The 18,605-nt window shown below is 43.9% G+C and overlaps 1 protein-coding gene across 2 annotated transcripts in view; it reads left to right on the top strand.

Moving 5' to 3' along the window:
• The first annotated feature begins 153 nt into the window (after positions 1-153).
• LOC142582860 (uncharacterized) overlaps positions 154-18,605 on the top strand; it is a 147,771-nt gene continuing 129,319 nt past the window's right edge. For both annotated transcript variants that reach the window (XM_075692946.1, XM_075692947.1), the window contains exons 1-4: positions 154-390; positions 4,513-4,655; positions 13,607-14,287; positions 16,910-17,104. In XM_075692946.1, coding sequence (XP_075549061.1) covers positions 338-390; positions 4,513-4,655; positions 13,607-14,287; positions 16,910-17,104 — 1,072 coding nt within the window. In that variant the 5' untranslated portion in view covers positions 154-337. The remainder of the gene's footprint in view (positions 391-4,512; positions 4,656-13,606; positions 14,288-16,909; positions 17,105-18,605) is intronic.

Genomic DNA, 18,605 nt, shown 5'->3' with positions numbered 1-18,605 from the left:
TCCTTTACAATAAACAAGTTCCCAAAAATACTTTATGTTAGAAAAAATGCTTATACGCGTAAATAAAAAAATTTACGTCTTTACGTTATTTGTTGTAGCCAGTTGTAGCAGTGTCATGTGTCACAACGTCAACTCGCCAGCAGTTTACGAACCGCATCGACGCAGGCATCATTGTTATGTCTGCTTCCATGGCTTATAGTTCGCATTCGTGTTTCTGACGTTCGTGTATTGAGCGACAAAAGTTCTTTGCATGATATCCCGTTGTCTTCTAGAGTCGGTGTTCTTGTTTCGTGGTTAAAAGACACAAAACTTTGAGTACAGACTAACGATTTTAATCATGGCTGGCATCAGTGAAGAGAGACGCAAAGAGATGGAAGAAGAGATGAGCCGGTGAGACTTGCCTTGCTTACGCTGTAAACAATGCTTGTGCAAGTAATGAAGTTCAGCTATTAGTATTCTTATAGCTAGCTGACAGATTAGCAACCAACTGGGCTACTGAGGTTTTTGATGCCAAGATGTTTGGAAAAGCAGAATGGCTCAAGCTTTTAACTGACAAGAAAGAGCGGGCTTTCAAAACAGTTGCGTTCATACTCGATCGGGTCAAGCTTGGCTTCGAGGCGCTTGCCTCTTGTGAAGTTTTTGTTTCGAGGGTGATAATTAATAGTAAGTTGACCGGACACGCTGTTTCTTACTCCGAATTTTATAAAGTGTGCTTTAAAAAATTGGTCTACTGTTGACTTCGTCTTGAAGCGGGACTCAAATTATATCAGTCGTATCAAATTGCCGGCACATCTAGCCTTTGGAAAATCATCGCAAATAATTGGCGACTTTAATATAAATAGCAATATATCATAGAATGGGTACGCAATTGGTGATATGCTTTAGACGTTATGATGACTATAATGAAGAGCGGCACACACCCAGTGACACATAAGCCGTGACCTGAGTCGGCGTGAGAGAGAGAGACGGAAACAAGCTTTAATAATACGCTAGGGATGTTATCCTGGCGTGTTGCTTGTAGCCATAACCTCCTCGATTAATTCTCCAGAAGAGTTTGTTGAGGAGGCTATCTACATACCCAGCGACCCATCTTGGTCGGATGGTCGGGTTTAAACCTGGTCCCCTTAGCACAACAGCCTGATGCTCTACCCGTTATACCATAGACTGCCCTGTGACCCAAGTTGAAGTTAAAGAAGTTAGACCAGGGAGTGCGTGAAGTATCCTAAAAGTGCTAATTGCACTAAAAGTATTTTAGTGTGGTCCACGATCTTTAAATTCATTGTTGCCGTTTCCTGGCTATTCGTCTGCTCGCTGGTGTAACTTCACGTGATCAAAGTGTTTGACTCCGTAAATATCTCTGCGCCGCCTAATTGCAGATAAACATTCACAAATAGGGACGATAGCTCTGTGCAGGGGTCACATTCTCTTTGTGTGTTTCCACTTGTTGATTGGGAATACTCAGAGCTGTGTGAGAAATGCTTACACCGGTGCTGACGGCATTGCCCTGTCTGGCATGAGCTCTTATGAGAGCACACCGGAGTTCTCCGTCCCGTCAGCCCACGGGAAGGCGTTATCAACCCATCAGTTTAACCATCCTACGGACAAATTTTTGTATGCGGCACAGAAGTCTAGTTATGTGGTTTTGCCTCAACACGTGGTCGCGAACGTCGCCTGTAAAAATTTCTGATCTTTTTTTTCAAGTAAGATCTGTAGAAGTGCTCCGGTGGGAAGTATTCTTCCCTCAGCCCGGTGGGTGCACTGAAGAGGAAAAAAGAAAATAAAAAGATTTATTTTCGTATTATACAAGAAACTACAAAACACTTGGGAGGCCTTTCTTTGGTTCACAAAAATGACAGCAACAAATTATTAAAAAACAGTTCTTTGCTTTCTGTGATGCTGCCTGAAGCAGGAGTCTACACAACGTCACTGTGTGGCATGGCACAACTCTGACAGATGTACTGCATCCAATTTTCTACTACCTTCATGCAGCAGTGCCAGCACATATTCATAACGAAAGACATGCAGTAAATTCTAAATAAATAACATTTTGTTCCTAAAAAAAAATTGTTTCAAAGCTTTTACGCGTCATCCAAGGCTGCAACTCACATGAAGCAATCAAGCAAACAACATTGCTGGCACCGGTTCAAAGCCTGAGAAAAGCTGTAAATTCTTTTTTAAGCAACAAAGACCACCATTGCATTCGACCTAAGTTTTACAATGTTTCCGTATGGTGGCTGCACATTCCTGGTAATAGGAATAATGCTTACCATGGGCTTGCTACACACATAAAGCACATGAAAAATATGGTTCCTGCAAGCTGTGAAAGTTTTGAAGCATGTCATTTTTAGCACATACCATAACCCTTTGTTGCCAGGAGGAAATGCAACAAATTCAATCAGCATTCCTGATCACCAAAGGTAATATGCTCACATGAGGTGCATGCTGTTCTCATGTGGAAAGAAAAAAAAAATCTTGATGGAAGGCAATGCAAACACACTTGCATCAGTGTAAATATTGACGTGCATCAACATTTGTTGTTTTACTTGCCTGAGCAGACCACAAAATCATTTCTGCTTGAAAATAGCCTGAGTGTCACATCGTACTAAAGTGGAAGCACTATCAAGCCTGCTAAATTGACATTTAAATTTATCCGAGACTAAAGGTCAAATCAGGTTTGATGACCTCGCTTGACCTCATTCAATGAAGTTGAGGATGTCTCACTCATGGAGTTTCATACAATGTTACCTAGAGGGAAGACTACTGCTGGGATGGTGTCATATGCATGGGAATGCTGAGATCTGGTAGTATTGGATTGTCATATTTCTCACAGAGCCAGGGCACCTTGAAGGTGTGCCTGGCTAGCAGTGTTCTGCCACAGTGGTTAATTTTCTGCTAATACTGCATGTAAAACGCTGTTTTCTGTTTAATATTATGTAAAAAAAACATTTTTTATTCAATCATGGGGGCTTGTGCTGGGTTGTACTATTATATCAAACATAAAAAAGTACTGGCAAGCTGCTAAAATTGGAGGACAGGCAACAAGGTCTGCGCTCACTGTGCGCCAAATTGAGTCATCTCTTTGTCTGTATTTCTTTTCCTCGCTTGCTTGTTACACTCTATGCAAGTAAACTTTGTTGAAAAGCGCACATGTGAATCAAAGCATTTGGGAAAAATTTACATTAAAAATGCTTTATCTGTGCAGCTAGGCCATGTGTTAGGCCAAGCCAGGTTTGAGGCGAAGCCCCACACACCCACAACCTAGCATTCCCATAATGGCACAGTGCCCATTTGGAAACTTGCATTGACACTGTTGCCAGATTTCTCTCTGGGTAACATTATAAGAAACTCTATGGTTTCACCTAAATTTCCTGCAGCTGCCAGGAACTCATTTCAACCTCACTAGTGAGCTTAATGTCAAGCCCTCATTGTGCAAGTTTAGGGCCATGTTGTCAGCATCAAATGTACTTAGTAGTTGTGTTTACCACATGCGGAGGTTCCAGGATGTTGTAGAAACAGTTTTGAGACTGACTTGTTCTATGTATGCCCCATGCCTCCTGCCATCTTCGATGTCGTTTGTTGCAGGAAACAGCACCCACTTTCAATAATACGCATTCTTGCTGCTTTCTTTTTGTTCCTTTTAACATGTTTGTGGGCAGAACTTCGTTCATGTTGCACCTTAGAAGCTGCAGGAAACATCCTGACTACTCAACCTCACTTAACCTCAAACTCTTGTATGTGGCTGGGGTTGATCTTTTTTACCTTGCTCTCAGATTACCCAACAATTGCCAACCTCGCATCACGCATTACAACTGAGGTCAAATTCAGACTGAAGTCAACCTCATCGCATAGAAGTTCATAAGTTTGCCGACCTCCATCAAAAACACAGCACCAACATTCAAAGATATGAGTGAACACTACTTTTGGGAGCCTTTTTACAACTGTCCTCATGAGGTTGGAAGCACTAAGCCGACACTAACTGTCTTAAAATAAATATCGGGTCCCTAGCATTAATGATCAAAGTAACAAAATCCTCTGAACTGTTTTCATACTTTGGTACAGGTGACTTGCATAGAAAGCTTGCTCTTCTGGACTTACCAAGAATGTTTTTGTCGTCTTTCCTGTCTATTCTCTCAATTTCTTTTTCTCCACGCTCCCCCTCCCCCTTCTACACAACAGCATCTGAAATAATGTATAGTACAGTCCACTGTTAAACAGAAGACAGAATTATCTTTCCAGATATGATTACGACTTGGTTTTGACACAATGACCTTGGCAGTAATCTTTTTTGTCTATATAGGCCTACCTAATGTGCCGCATGAAGTGCTTTGTTCCTGTGGAGATAGTGATCTGTTTTATTTGTTTGAATACTTAATTAGGCGTTCACTTTAAAAGTGGACCCTACTTTACACTGAGACGCCAGCTAGTCAGCAAAGAGTTCCCTCACATCATTTTGTGTGCTGATTCAAATATTCAGTGCCAACTCTGTGTCGCCTGGCTTTGCACTACCTCTAGGTTCGAGCAGGAGATATCTATGCCTGAACCGGGGCACCCTGTTGGTGCCGAGGGTCCACCACCGGGGCCGAGGCTTCCTGCAGGACCTGCTCTTCAGAGACCAAGGCTAGCCCCTCCACCCCCACCACCTCCTCCGTTAGCAGGTATGAGCAGTTATGAGTACTAGTGTGGTGCATAGATCACAAGGTGGCACTCGTCTCTGCAAAATATCAAACAGTTATGCGAAATTTGCTGAAATTTTAATCTGAAGTCCGTGCATCCTTCCTCTTGAGGGAGCCACACTCCTAAGCAGATAGTCAAGGTTACATGCACAAATAGCTCAACATAAGGCGCACCGCATGCAACATCCTCAATTATTGTACGTGACCTCGACAAATTGCCCATTGCTGAACATGCTGCTACAAACGGCCTGCAAGGGTACCAACCTACAAAATTTTCCCAGCCAGCTGCTGCTGCGGGGTTGGCGAGCTTCCCAGAAGCGACCTTGGAACCTTTCCCCACCTGCTGCGGTTACTTGCTTTGTAGGGGTGATGATGTGACTAAACGCGGTCGGTGGACGAAGTATTGTTAGTGGATTCGCCATCATGGCTTGTTTGAAGCGGTGAAAATCGTGGGAGGATGTCTTGCGGCCATCTCACGGGGCTTAGAAGTTATGGACAGACGCAGCGGCCCTTGTCTGCGTAGTCAACACTGGGATGAAGAGGCGCTTGCTCGGGTCAAGCACCATGTCTACGAGAACCCTCTTATCTTGGTGTGGTCAGTGCAACCTGTGCAGAAGTGAGTGTGTAAACCCTCCCCCACAAAGGCGGATCAGCTACGATGACTTTGGACGCTCCGAATTGGTAGGTGGTGAACTGCCGTTTTCCCTCACCTAGGGATCTAGGGAGGACAGAGTGTATTTGAGGAGCCATTGGCGGCTCCTCAGTGTGCATTCCTCTTTCAGTCATGTTAGACTGACGAACTGTAAAGTTCTCATGTAGATACTGTAAATAAATCCCATATTCCTCATTCTCGATGAGAGCAAGTCTCTCCCTTCAACAACGTCTTCAGCAGGGATAATTTGGGCGACGGCATGGGGCAGCTACCATCTATTTCACGCTCGACCCCAACCATTACAATGCCATACTGCCACTGAGAGTGTGCCAGGCAGCAAAAATAGAAGAAAGAAAAATAAAGGAAAAGAGGCAGGGCTCCTCGCATAAACTTGATGCAGTTCCTCAGCTCTGGTGTGGGAGAAGGCACAAGGAATGCTACTTATGAATGCTAGCCAACTCAAAAGGGGAAAGTGTCTATGTTGGCAGTGATGCTCGTCACCTGGCAGCATAGCAATGCGACATTTCCATTTCTCCTATATCCACCAATAATGAATCAGTTTGAAAAATTCTTGCTGCAGTGAAGTGCTCTCTAGATGGGGGCCTGCAGCTTCCAGTGTATAACCAAAATTTTCAGTTGGGCCTGGTGAGGGTTCCTTTAAAGGAGTGCTTGCACAACATTTTCTAACTAGTTTTTTTTTATTATTAAGGGGCCTTTCACCTGGCCCCATTTTAAATTCTCGTTATACACTGAAAGTTGTAAACTGCCCTAGTGGCCAGTTTACAACTTTCAAGCAACTTACAAGCGACCATGTTGCTTCTACATCAAAAGCCCGGCCTCTCATATTCTTCTTTTCATTTTTCACTGTGCAGCCCAGTTCCAGTAGTGGCTTTGCCTTCTTCATTGAACGTTTTACTGAAGTCACCTGCTACAACGGGCGACGTTGCAGGTAGTGCGTCTAAAATGGAAGCGTTTATGTGTGGGACCTTGATTCTCTTCTGGGAAGTGGTGCTGCCAGGGTTTGATAGGCTAAGAGAGCATAATATCTTTTTAAACAAAGAGCAGGTCAATGGTTTTCTTGCACAGCACTGCAACTGATGCCCCTGCCCTCTCTAAAGATACAGTGATCCTAGAAAAAAGCCTTAACGTGATGACCAAGCTCATCATTGAAGTATATCACATCGCCACCTTCAGTGGGTCTTGTATCAGCAAACCGTCCATCTCATTATCAGGAAAAGAGGTGGAATTTATGTGCTTGGCATGATTCTTTAACACTGGCTTCCCATTTCGCCTTGAGAGACACTATCAGTTCGCTCAGAGCACATGTTCTATTGCATGTGGGGAGAATAGTATATATGTATGCTGTGATCCTCCAATAAATACTTGTTGAAAGTTAGCGCCAAATGTGTGTGTTGTCTGTGTTCTTCTTTTATGCTAATTCTCATGCGCTACGCCTTTTGCCTCCATCGTGATGTACCAACAAGACCAACATGCAACTTTTGCCAGAGTTTGTACACCTCCTTGAAAACCCTCGAATTTGGAAAAACATATTCAAGGGTTCTAGGATGGGGGATGGCTTTTGATGATTCAAAGTAAATAACTCCACACAGTGGCCAGACCATGGACAGTGTCTCTTGGGAAACAATCCTTGACGGCTGCCCTTTAGCCCAGACATCGGTGATCACCCATTGTGTTTGCACCGGAGGTGCCAATCCGATACGCCGCCGGCCGTACCGTGTTTCACATGCTGAATGACAAGTTATACAACGAGAACTCGATAAGATGTTGACTTTAGGCATTATAAAGCCATCTTGCAGTCCGTGGGTGTCCACTGTTGTCCTTGTCAAAAAGAAGGATGGCAGTTGGTACTTTTGTATGGATTACAGACTCTTAAAAAAAAAATCACAGGCAAGGATGTCTACCCCTTGTCGCGTATTGATGACGCCTTCGACTGCTTGCACGGAGCCAAGTACTTTTCATTGATAGACCTCTAATCAGGCTGTTGGCAAATCTCGGTAGACGACATGGACCACGAGAAAACTGCCGTTGTAACACCTGACGGCCTCTGTCAATTCAAGGTAAGGCCATTCAACCTTTGTAATGCCCCAGCAACTTTCATAAGAATGATGGATTCCTTACTTCGTGGCTATAAATGGTCCCCATGTCTATGTTAGCTAGACAATATCATAGTCTTTTCACCAACTTTCACTAGTCATCTAACACATCTATTGGCTATTCTTGCTGTTTTCCAATGCGCCAGCTGATAATTGAACTCATCCAGGTGCCACTTTGCATGTTGTCAAGTTACTGTTCTTCACCTCATAAGTGCAAAACTTCCCGGCTTTGTTTTCTCTCACAATTGTAAGAAGCTTTGTTGGCCTATGCTCGTATTTCCATCATCTTATCAAAAATTTCGCCGAAACCGCTCGCTCACTCACCGACTTACTTAAGAAGGACGTTGCTTTCACATGGGGCTTTGCTCAAACCAGAGCCTTCTCCGCCCTCGTACACTTGCTCATGGCTCCCCCATTGCTGGCTCATTATGATCCATCTGCCGCCACTGAACTGACGCCAGTGGCCATGAAATTGGGGCTGTACTTACTCAATGGCAGCATAACGCAGAGCATGTAATTGCATATGCCAGCTGCCTCCTGTTACCCGCCGAGAGGAATTTTTCAATTACCGAATGGGAGTGCCTGACGTTAGTTTGGGCAGTTGCCAAATTCCGCCCCTACTTGTGCGGCCGCACATTTTACATGGTTACCAATCACCACGCCTTGTGCTGGCTCTCCTCACTTAAGGATCCCACGGGACGGTTGGGTAGATGGACGCTACGGCACCAAGAATATTTATTTGCTGTTTTATACAACTCAGGCCGTTCGCACAAGGATTCCGACTGCCTCTGCCATCATCCTGTTGACCGCCCTGAATATGATGCTCAGGACACCGACTCTTGCGTCTTGACCGTTTTTGATTTGCAGGACATCCGCACTGAATAACAGTGTAATGACTGCATACATGTTCTCATTGATCGTCTCAATGCTGGACATTCGGAGCCCAAGCTGCATTTGTTCATGCTCTGTGATGGACACTCTCTACCGTTGCAGCTCACACCCCGAAGGACCAGAATCTTTACTCCTACCACGCCATCTCCAGTCATCAGTTCTTGAGCAGTTGCATGACGCCCCTACTGCAGGCCACCTTGGTGTTTTGCGTACTTACGACCACATATGGCACCGCTTCCACTGGCCAGGCCTATACCACTCTGTGCACCACTACATTGCAGCCTGTGTGCTCTGTCAGTGCTGCAAAACACCTGCTGTGCTGCCCGCTGGACGCCTTCACCTCATCGATGTGCCCTCAGAACCATTCTTTCGCGTTGGTCTCTATCTTCTCGCCCCTTTTCCGACTTCGAAATCTGGCAGTAAGTGGGTCGTTGACGTGACTGATTATGTGATCCGGAACGCGATCACATGAGCTTTGCGCACAAGGTGTGCAACTGAGGTGGCAGATTTCCTTTTACATGATGTCATCTTCCATTACAGCGTACCCCGGCAGCTCCTCACTCACCGCGGCCACACCTTCTTGTCCCGACTAGTTGAAGACTTTCTTCACTCCTGCTCTGCCGAGCACAAGCTTTCCACCGCCTACCACCCACAGATAAACGGACTGATGGAGCAGCTTAATGTCACGTTGACAGAAATGCTGTCTATGTACGTTTAGGATGACCACAGTGATTGGGACAGCATGTAACCCTTCGTGATGTTCGCCTGTAATTCATCCCGTCACGAGACCGCTGGCTTTTCACCCTTTTACCTTCTGTTCGGTTGCCACCCTTCTTTGCCCTTTGACACACTGCTTCTTTCCTCGACGAACGCTCCCACTGAATAGTCTCAAGACGTCTTCGCCTGGGCTCATACACGCCAGATTGCTGGCTCCCGGCTCACTGAGTTTCATGCCGCACAGAAGATCCGGTACGACAGCTGAGATCAGGACGTTCAGTTTCATCCTGGATCCGTTGTCCTCCCATAGACACGATGTCGCCGCGACGACTTGTCTGAAAAGCTGTTGCTGTGCTACACAGGGCCCTACACGATATTGCATCAGCTTGGCAATGTGAACTACGAGATGGCTTTGCTAGACTTGCGTGTCCCCACGGACGTTGTGCACATGTCCCGGCTGAAGCCTTACTTTTCCGCGAGTTCACCTCCCTTATAGTAGCGCCGAGACGGCGCCCTTACAGGCGGGGGCTATGTTATGGCACAACCAAGAGTGGTGCCATTCATAAGAAAACGATTTGACGTGTAGAGGTGGAATCGGTCTCGACAGTCATTTTGCTTTTGCATCATTGTCTCTCTTGTAAATATTGTAAATACATCTTTATATGTGACTTCTGCAACGTAATGATATTTTCCCTTGAGAGTGTTGCTAAACAATAGCAATGTAGCGTTGCTACAGCCACAGATGACAGGCATGTTTAAATCACCATTGTCACTGTGTAGTTAGGCAAAGCCAGTTCAAGTGACCAAGCTGTGCCACATATTGTTTTGATAATTGGAACACACTGCAGCCACCATGGCTCTATTTTCGAGTCCTATGCTCTAGAAATACCTTGTGGAAAGTAAGTTTCAGCCATTTAGCTTTAGCAAGACTATTATCTTAATTTGGCTGTAGTCGTATGCTACCAGCCATCATGTCAGAAGGCGATAGACATCACTACAATGGAAAAGGCAGCATAAAAAAGTGACCTGTGCAGCTTGTAGCAAGTGTCGAACTCATCAGCTGCTTAGCTGCAAGACATTGAAGCTAAGAAAAAGAAGATTTTGTTATTTTTCAGTGTATGTGTATGTATAAAGTTTGTTTCCTCCTCCTTGAATTCTGGCCTATGGCATCCTTAAATTGTCCTTGAACCCTGGGCTGTCTTCAGAGAAAAGGCACACAAGCTTTTGTTCAAAATTTGAGTGGTTTTCGGGCCGTGCAGCTGTTTGATACATTGCAGGCTCGATCGTCAGCACATGATCTATGTACCGCAATTGTCTGTTTGCAATGCCCAAACATGGTAAGGGTCCCTTTAGATGAATGTCAGAGGGCCTTAAATAAGTGACGATGATGCTTATTTATACGAAATAGTTGGGGTTACGGTATCCAGGTTGATGCGTTGTGGCATCGCAATACATGGGCTTGCTTTATTCTTGCAAGTGGTGTGGCTGCCACGCACAAGTGCAGCCACATGAAATTTGCACTACACTGTTTTATGTCATCATACCTAGCCTTACTGCTACACAATGTTTACAAATATTGCTGTGTGTCATGACACCTTAATAATGTAAATGATGCCTGGTCTGGTGTTTCAAGACCAACTTAATTGTCAAGTTAATATTGTGTTTCCCAACTTTCATAGCTTGCTGAAGGTTGTCCTTTTTTGCATGCAAATCCTGTCGTAGAGCTTCCTCAGCTTCAAAAATGTGTCAGTTAAAAGTGTGTATATACTATATTTACAAAAATATTGAAAGAATACTGAAGTCTTTCAGTATACAGCACAGGCGCACCATGTAAAATATGACAAGACGGCTGTCTACCCACACCTTTCGCTATGTTTATGTTATGTGCCTCCAAGAAACACCTCCTTAAGACAACCCGCGAATCTCGCACTCTCGTTCTGTAGCACAGTCTGCAGACCAAAGTTCACCTTTGCTGTAGAACCGGGTGAAGGAAACCTGAGAGGCAGTCGTCTCTGAAACACAAATTGCACGGGTCACATTCAAGCAAGCAGCGCGCAGGACATAGCATAAGTGTATCCCCAGTTTATGATCAGTTCCCGTAATGAAGGTGTTATCTTTCTAAATGAACCATCTCTCATTTTCTCTGATGGTGAATATACTGTTTAGCTGGAGTGATAGATTGTGGTCAGGGCTGGGCAAAGATACTTTGCAGTTGTATCGAGATACGATACAAGATACTCAGGCAACAAGTATTTGAGATACAGATACAAGATACTAGAGCAATTATTGTATTCGATACAATACTTTTAATTTGTATCTTAAGATATACGTTAGCAAATATTTTATTATGATCTACATAATGTAGCAGCAAATGCACATGCACAAAAATGTGCTTGGAAATTTCTTAACTCCGACCAACCTTCTTTCATTTGAATAATATGTCTGTTAGTACATTTGAATATTTTTGTCTTTTTTGGTCAAAGTATAATATTTTCATTCTGAAACAAATTATTGGGCTTGCTTTATTTGCTGCACTGTCACGCGTTCTTGCTTGTTACAACTGTAATTGATGGGAGTCGCTGCTCTGCTTGCCGACCAGTTAGCAGATTGCCATCTAATAACAAGAACATCAATAAGAGGCCTCAGCCCGATTGCGGGAATACCGCCGGGGAGTTTTAACTTGTCCATAAACGTATTACCATTCACGCAATGCTGCATCACCGGATAGGAACACAGCAGCAACAACGCTGGTAGCAATATTTTTTTTTCTATGCATAGTGCATACACAGGGTCTGTTTGATTTGCCTGCACCACTGTAAACCAGTTCACGGCGGTTCACGAGCAGTTCAGAAATTGTGCAGCTCTATTCCTGAGGTGCAGGCCCAGCAAGGCATTCGAAACGAATGCAAAGGTACAGACACGGTGCAGCTGTTATGTTATGTCAGACTAATGTGTACGGAGGGTGTAAGTTTGAGAGGTCCTAAACGTCAGGACCTCTCAAAGTTATTGCTTGGGCTTTACAAAAGTTATTGCTTGGGATTTTGAGAATGGCAGCCCACAAACAAATATGGCATGAAACAAAGCACTGACAGCACATGCCTTTTATGTTAAATCTTCTCAGTCTGAAATATCAAAGTGCGAAACAATAACTGAAGATCCACCCATGCAAGAGGCCATGTTTCTACCAGAAAGCTCACCTTCGTGCATAGATTTTGCCTCCAGCGTTTCCCGGTAAACATTACGATTACGTATAATCTGCAGTTGCCCAACAGCGTGAGATGCAGTCAAGGATCTTTGAATGTCGCGTTGCACTCTTAAAGGCAAAGCTTGCTTAAGCGTCCTCGCAAGTTTTTTGTCGAGAGGGCGCGAGCGCCACCACATGGCTCTGCTCTACCAATAGGGATGCATAGATCTCATCTACTGCCCTTGCTGGAGGGCTCTGATGAAAAGATAAAAGAATGTCACTGCTTTTAGCTTAATTCTGGTCGCTTATGGCATCAGTATCAGCTTGAGAAGCGGAGTTCAGCCAACATTTATAGTTTCGCAGGGTGTTGTTGCATCTTAATATACATGATACATTCTTTCCATGTATCGGAAAACCAGATACTGATACATGCCTTTCCAGACGTATCATGATACAGATACAAGATAACCAAAGAGTATCTAAGATAGTATCTAAGATACATGTATCTTCGATGCTGCCCAGCACAGATTGTAGTCCCAAAACTCTCTCGTCACCTGTTGTATTCACTGTGATTACTCGGTTGCTGAGAAAATCACAATTAAAGGCAATAGAAAATGGGCAGGGATACACCATCCGCACATTGGTGTAGGGCAGGATTTCTGTGCTGTGCCAGCAGTTTCAGCAGTAGAGCTGTAAGCAAGAGGTGAGCCAAAGGCCGCAGAGAGACAGCACCTTAGTCCTTCATAACACTTTGTCACAGCAGTGAAAGCAGGTAGCGTCACAGAATTCTTTTGTAAGAAAATGCAATGAAATTGGTCGAGCCGTATTGTGAAATTCCAGATACAATTTGTCAATTTGACATGCCCTTTAATTCGTTCATGTTCACAAGTCCAAAAAGGCAGCATTGCTATTAGTTAGTACCAAGTTTTCATGTCCATTCAGGTTTTATATAATTGAAGTCAGTAGCATACTAAACTTACTGACGCTTGTAACTGTTTTACTCTTAACAGGCTCTACTGAAACATGCTGCATTGTCTAAGGGGCTGAGTGTTGTAAACGCTTTGGTAAGAAACCTTGCATCGAAAGGTCTGAAGGAGGTCATTGAAAGGAAGCAGATGGCACGGAAGATGCTCATAGGGGGTGTGATATTTGCTCTGCGATAAAATTTATAAACCAAGCTGACGCTAAATTAAACCTACAGTTATACACTAAATTCCTGCAGTTATACAGGAAATTAAGATTTCCTGTATAACTGCAGGAAAATTTTGCTTTCTATAAAATTGAAAATTGAATGAAACTGCGCTTTATAAGAGTAACTGCAATTTCATAAATCCATTTCGAGCACAAAATCCACTCCCTTTTTTCTATTTTCCAGGCCCTCCAATGCCTCCCTCAGGACCCCCACCTCACATACAATTCATTCCTCATCAGCTGCGTCACCTCCGTCCTCCGCCACCACCACCACGTATGGCGCCACCACCACCCTTTATCGGCGGGCCCCTTGTGCCTCCACCTCCCCCGCCACCATCATTCCTCACGCCAACCAACATGGCAGCAGTGCGTCCTCTCCCTGGGCCCCCTGAGCCATCACCAGCTGTCATTATTCCCTCACCACACCTGCCAGCGCCAGTTGTGGTAGCTCCGCCTCCACCTCCTCCTGCGACCATGACCAGTGTCATCATCGCCTCACCAACTGTGTACTCAGCACCGCCCCTCAGGAAGAATGCTGCGGCTGCGGCTCCAGTCATGGCTGGCCCAGCCTTCGCAGCCCAGCCCAGTGGCGTGATTCCCATGCCAGTTGTGCCAGTGGTGGACAGCACTAAAGCCGAGACCTTAAAAGAGACCAAGTCCAAGTCGTCCAAGCAGTCCTCCCACAAGTCAGAAAAACAAAAGTCATCTGATCGGTCAGCGGAGAAGACAAAGGCTGCTGAGAAGTCAGCGTCTACTGGTAGTGAGGAAGCAGGCTCTGCAAAGAAACGGAGAAAAGAGAAACGTCTGCTGCGGACAGCAGGACAGCAGACGTGGGAGGACAGTTCGCTTAACGAGTGGGATACAGGTGAGTTAGTGGTTGTGCTGTAAGGTTATGAGGCATGCCTAGACTGTATCTAGCCACCAAAATCTGTAAAAACTACATTTACTAAAGTAGGATGAAGATGCAGGAAAGGTGCCAGAATTCTTTCTAAATTAGGCACTTTATTTACTCCTTCCACGGTCTCTATCACTGCACCTGAAAAGAAGAGCTGCTGTCATTCTCGCACTGTACTTGCAGCACCCTATTGGTGCTGGAGGCACAACACTAATGCTAGTTACACCAACAGTCTTTGCCATTTAGTCTACATCCGGTACGGCAGCACTTTCTGTTCAAAAATGAAATAGGCAGAATTATGTTTTATCCCAGCAACACTTCTGTGGGATAAAGGGACAGCAACTTCAGGCAAAGCAATGACTGTCAAATTGAAGAAACTGGTTTGCATGACACTGATATGTCAAGTGATCTGTGGGAAACTGATAACATTTGAAAATCCGAAGGGGCTGCAGTGGTGATACTGTAGCAATTGTATGAGTGACAAGGAACCATAAGCAATTGTACGAGTGACGAGAAACAGTAAACTTTGTAATGATCACATCTGAGAGATTGTCAAGGTTACAATTATTGTAGCCAAGGTTCAAGAGGGCAATATGACGGTTGTAGAATAAGGAGAGGTAAAAATGAATTAGCAGAAACATGATACTGGTTGATTTTCGTGGTAAAGAAAATGGAGTAAGCCTTAAAGGGACCGTCCACGGTTTTTGAAGGATATCCTACGTGGTAGAGAATAGAAAAAATACTATTCAATGTGTCCAAACATGCTGTGCTTCCTTTGAAAAGCTAATAGCAACTTTTAAAACAGATTTCTTCTACCTGTATGGTGTCATCCTAAAACAGGATGTCCACAGCACTGATCACTGGATGCAATGGCAATGCCACACTGCTAAAAGTGAGAAACTTCAAGGGGGTAGGGTTTCTGCAGGAATGGTTAGTTTTTTAAACACTGAACTTATGACCCTGATAGCTGTGCCCTGTACGTAATCAGCTGCATAAGTCATTAGTTCTGTTTCTTAGTCACCTATCACATATCATATGTTTTCTACAGGCACGATCTGTCTTTCAGCTGGCGCTGCTGCCAATATTTAAGCCATTTGTGGGACGATCTAATGGGAACATTGTGGTGAGGAATGCCTACGCTGGTGTTGTGAAGATGCGGGCAAGCATTAAAGGCACAAGAAATTTTTGAGATCCTGGAAATGACAGCTATCTTCTCACAACTCCCACAATGCTACTAGGTCTGCTCCATGTCTCCATGTCGAGAGGGCACACTTAAGGACCCATTCATATCATTGATGCACCACTTAATTCATCTTAATGAAGGCAGCCCCACTTTTCAACATGCACTAACTAGAAGTAAGAAAGAAATTACTCTTTCACGCAAAGAAAAGTTAGCAGAAGCGCATAACATACAATTATAAGAGATACATCAATGTGTCTAAGCAAGATAACTCTCCCTGTGAGGGTTTTAGTTGTGACAGTACACATTTTGGTCTACACTGTTTCACTGACACCACTTGTAATTTTTGCTGCACTTTCAGAGCCAAGTTAAAAATGTGATTCCTTGTTTACAGAATAAAAGCACGCTTGTTTCTGTCGATAACGCACTGTGTTCGCATTACAATTACATGTTATGAGCAGTAGACAGTCCCTTTATAGTAGGTGGCAACTTGGTATCAAAAAGGACTTTAACACCAAGGTGCTGAGGAAGGAGTTGATGACAGGTAGGGAGAGTAAAAAAGAAATGATTATTTCTGTAGTACAGTGAAATCCTGATAATTTCAAATCTCTTAATTCAAACTGAGGGATAAATTAAACTGCTCTGTTAGTCCTGGCAACGTCCTGTGTATTTGAATAGAGAAAAGCTCTTGCGAATCTAAACTCCGAGAACAACGCAACAGTTATTTCAAACAAAATTTTTCACTCCCATGAATTGCTTTTAGGACTAACCCAAGCTAAAGGCCAAGGCTCATCACTAAGTTCTGTAATGTCGTGCCGCGAAAATGGTGAGTTATTGGTGGCTGGTTATACGCAGAAAAATGCACAAAGTGACGTTATCATTGTGACCAATAGCTGAATATTTTTGCTCCTGCGAATAAGTGCATTTTGTCAATGCTGTTTTTCTTGTTCTGGCATGTCTTTGTCATCTTGACATCAAAAGCCTCCTGGATAGTACAGCTAGTTTCTTGTGCAGTGCACAGAAAGCCTGGGATACTTAGATACGTCATGTGTAACTGTGTAGTACCTGCTGATAACTTTAATGTACACAATAGAACTATCCAATTGGTGGCTTTTATTCTCACCGATCCAACGCAAGCATCACAGCAGAAACGGAGGCGACAAAAGACTGGAGAATTTGCGTGTTTGAAAGCATAGCCAAGCATTTAACAGCCCCTTTAATAAACATTATCAAAGTAAGCTTTCAAGAGTGGTATTCAGCATGCCTTTTCTTTTTCCCATGCTGTCTTCATATAATTAATGCTCTTCTGTTTTAATTAGGAAGGCTTTGTTGCATAGGTTGTGACGTTTCTTTGGTACTAGTTGTGACGTTTCTTCGCATGCATTGCTTCTCTTGCATGGTGTCTGCTGTAGATGACTTCCGACTATTCTGCGGGGACCTTGGCAATGACGTAACGGACGAAGTCTTGATTAGGGTCTTTGGCAAGTTCCCGTCTTTCCTCAAGGCCAAAGTGGTTCGGGACAAGCGAAGCAACAAGAGCAAAGGCTACGGCTTCGTTAGCTTCAAGGACCCACAGGACTTCATCAAGGCCATGCGGGAGATAAATGGTAAGTGGTACTTGCGTATGCTCTTTTGTTGCCTCTGCATTCAGCGGCCTCTTTTATGCCTGATAGTCTATATGTGGGGCTTCATTCTGACCCATCAGTAACCTCTACTCTCACTCACATCTTTGCAACTTAGACAGAACACTCCCATGTCCTTAGCAAGAGACACCTCTCATTGGGCCCCATCAATGTTTTTGACTCTTCTAGTGAAACCATTGCAGTTCTTTGAGGATACACAGAAGGAGCAAAAACTAAGCATAATGTCATCATCTTGGCGACCACATTTGTTTCAAGGAACCGAGGGCGGGGCTCATCGAAAATTGCACACGACAATACAGATATGGCAGATGCTGAACAATACCAGTGACAGCCTTTATGTGGCACTTTGCCGGTGGCTCAGAAGTGTGTCTTTGCAAGTGTGCATGGCACGCATAGTTTTGGCGAATTTTGGTTTGGTGGATCACTAATACATCAAAGCAACCAGGGATGTTGTCCAGATGTGTCAGGGAGGGGATGCATGACAAAGCTGCCACCACTTCTGAAGGTTTATTAACTTTTGTGTGTGTCCATTAATGTAAATTCTTGAAATTTGATTGACAGGCTGACACACACTTCACAATACAACTGGAGTGATGTCTTGGCCAGTGTACCGCACCACTGAGGTAACTTGAGGCAGGTTTACCATGCAGCTCAACATCAGACGCAATAATCGTTAGAGCCAAGCACAAGTATTTCCAAAGAAAAGGAGCGACTGATGGCACCTTCTTCAGGCCAGACGGAAAGATTATTTGTAGGCAAGAAAGGTTACAAAACTGTAGCATTAAAAAATATTACGGAGTAAAAAGGCATGGTTCACTATCTCAATAGCTCTTCTTGAGACATGAAGTTATACCAGTGAGAAAGACAGGGAAAATCACAGAGGCACTCCCTTTTGCCATTGCTGTTTCACAGTTTAGGTGAAACACATTTTGTTTTCTTTGAGACTTCGGAAGACTAGCCCTCACATTATCCCATACAGACTTGTGTAATAGCTGCAACCTACCACTTTGGACAATGTATTGAATATATATATTTACTGCATAAACCACATCTATAACCTTAAATGATGAGAACCTCCATGGTTTTCTTTCTGTGAAATAAGTATCAGTGAGCGTTGGCAGTCAATTTGAGTCTCAGCCATAGCTTTATGTTGATACATTTTGTACTTTAGGTTGTACAAAATGCACCATACTGCTGCCAATTGAGAAAAGTAAAGCCACTGTCTCAGCGATAGTAAAAGTTAGTCCTTGCACAGTTTGCAACACTTCTAAAACATGACAGTACAGGCTATTTTAAAGTGTGTTCAGTGGAATGTTGAGGACTGCACAAACATAGTATAGTATCTAATAATTCTATAGAACAACCAATACGCTCTGCACCTAATTCCCCTCAAACTTATCTGTACCTAGTTGCTGACGTCACATTAGGTACCAAATTTCAGCCATTATGTTTTGTAGGGAAGCCA

This window comes from Dermacentor variabilis, chromosome 5 (assembly GCF_050947875.1).
Source record: "Dermacentor variabilis isolate Ectoservices chromosome 5, ASM5094787v1, whole genome shotgun sequence".
Taxonomy (NCBI): domain Eukaryota; kingdom Metazoa; phylum Arthropoda; class Arachnida; order Ixodida; family Ixodidae; genus Dermacentor; species Dermacentor variabilis.
Note: the sequence above shows the minus strand (reverse complement) of the source record. Positions and strands in the feature narration are given on the sequence as shown.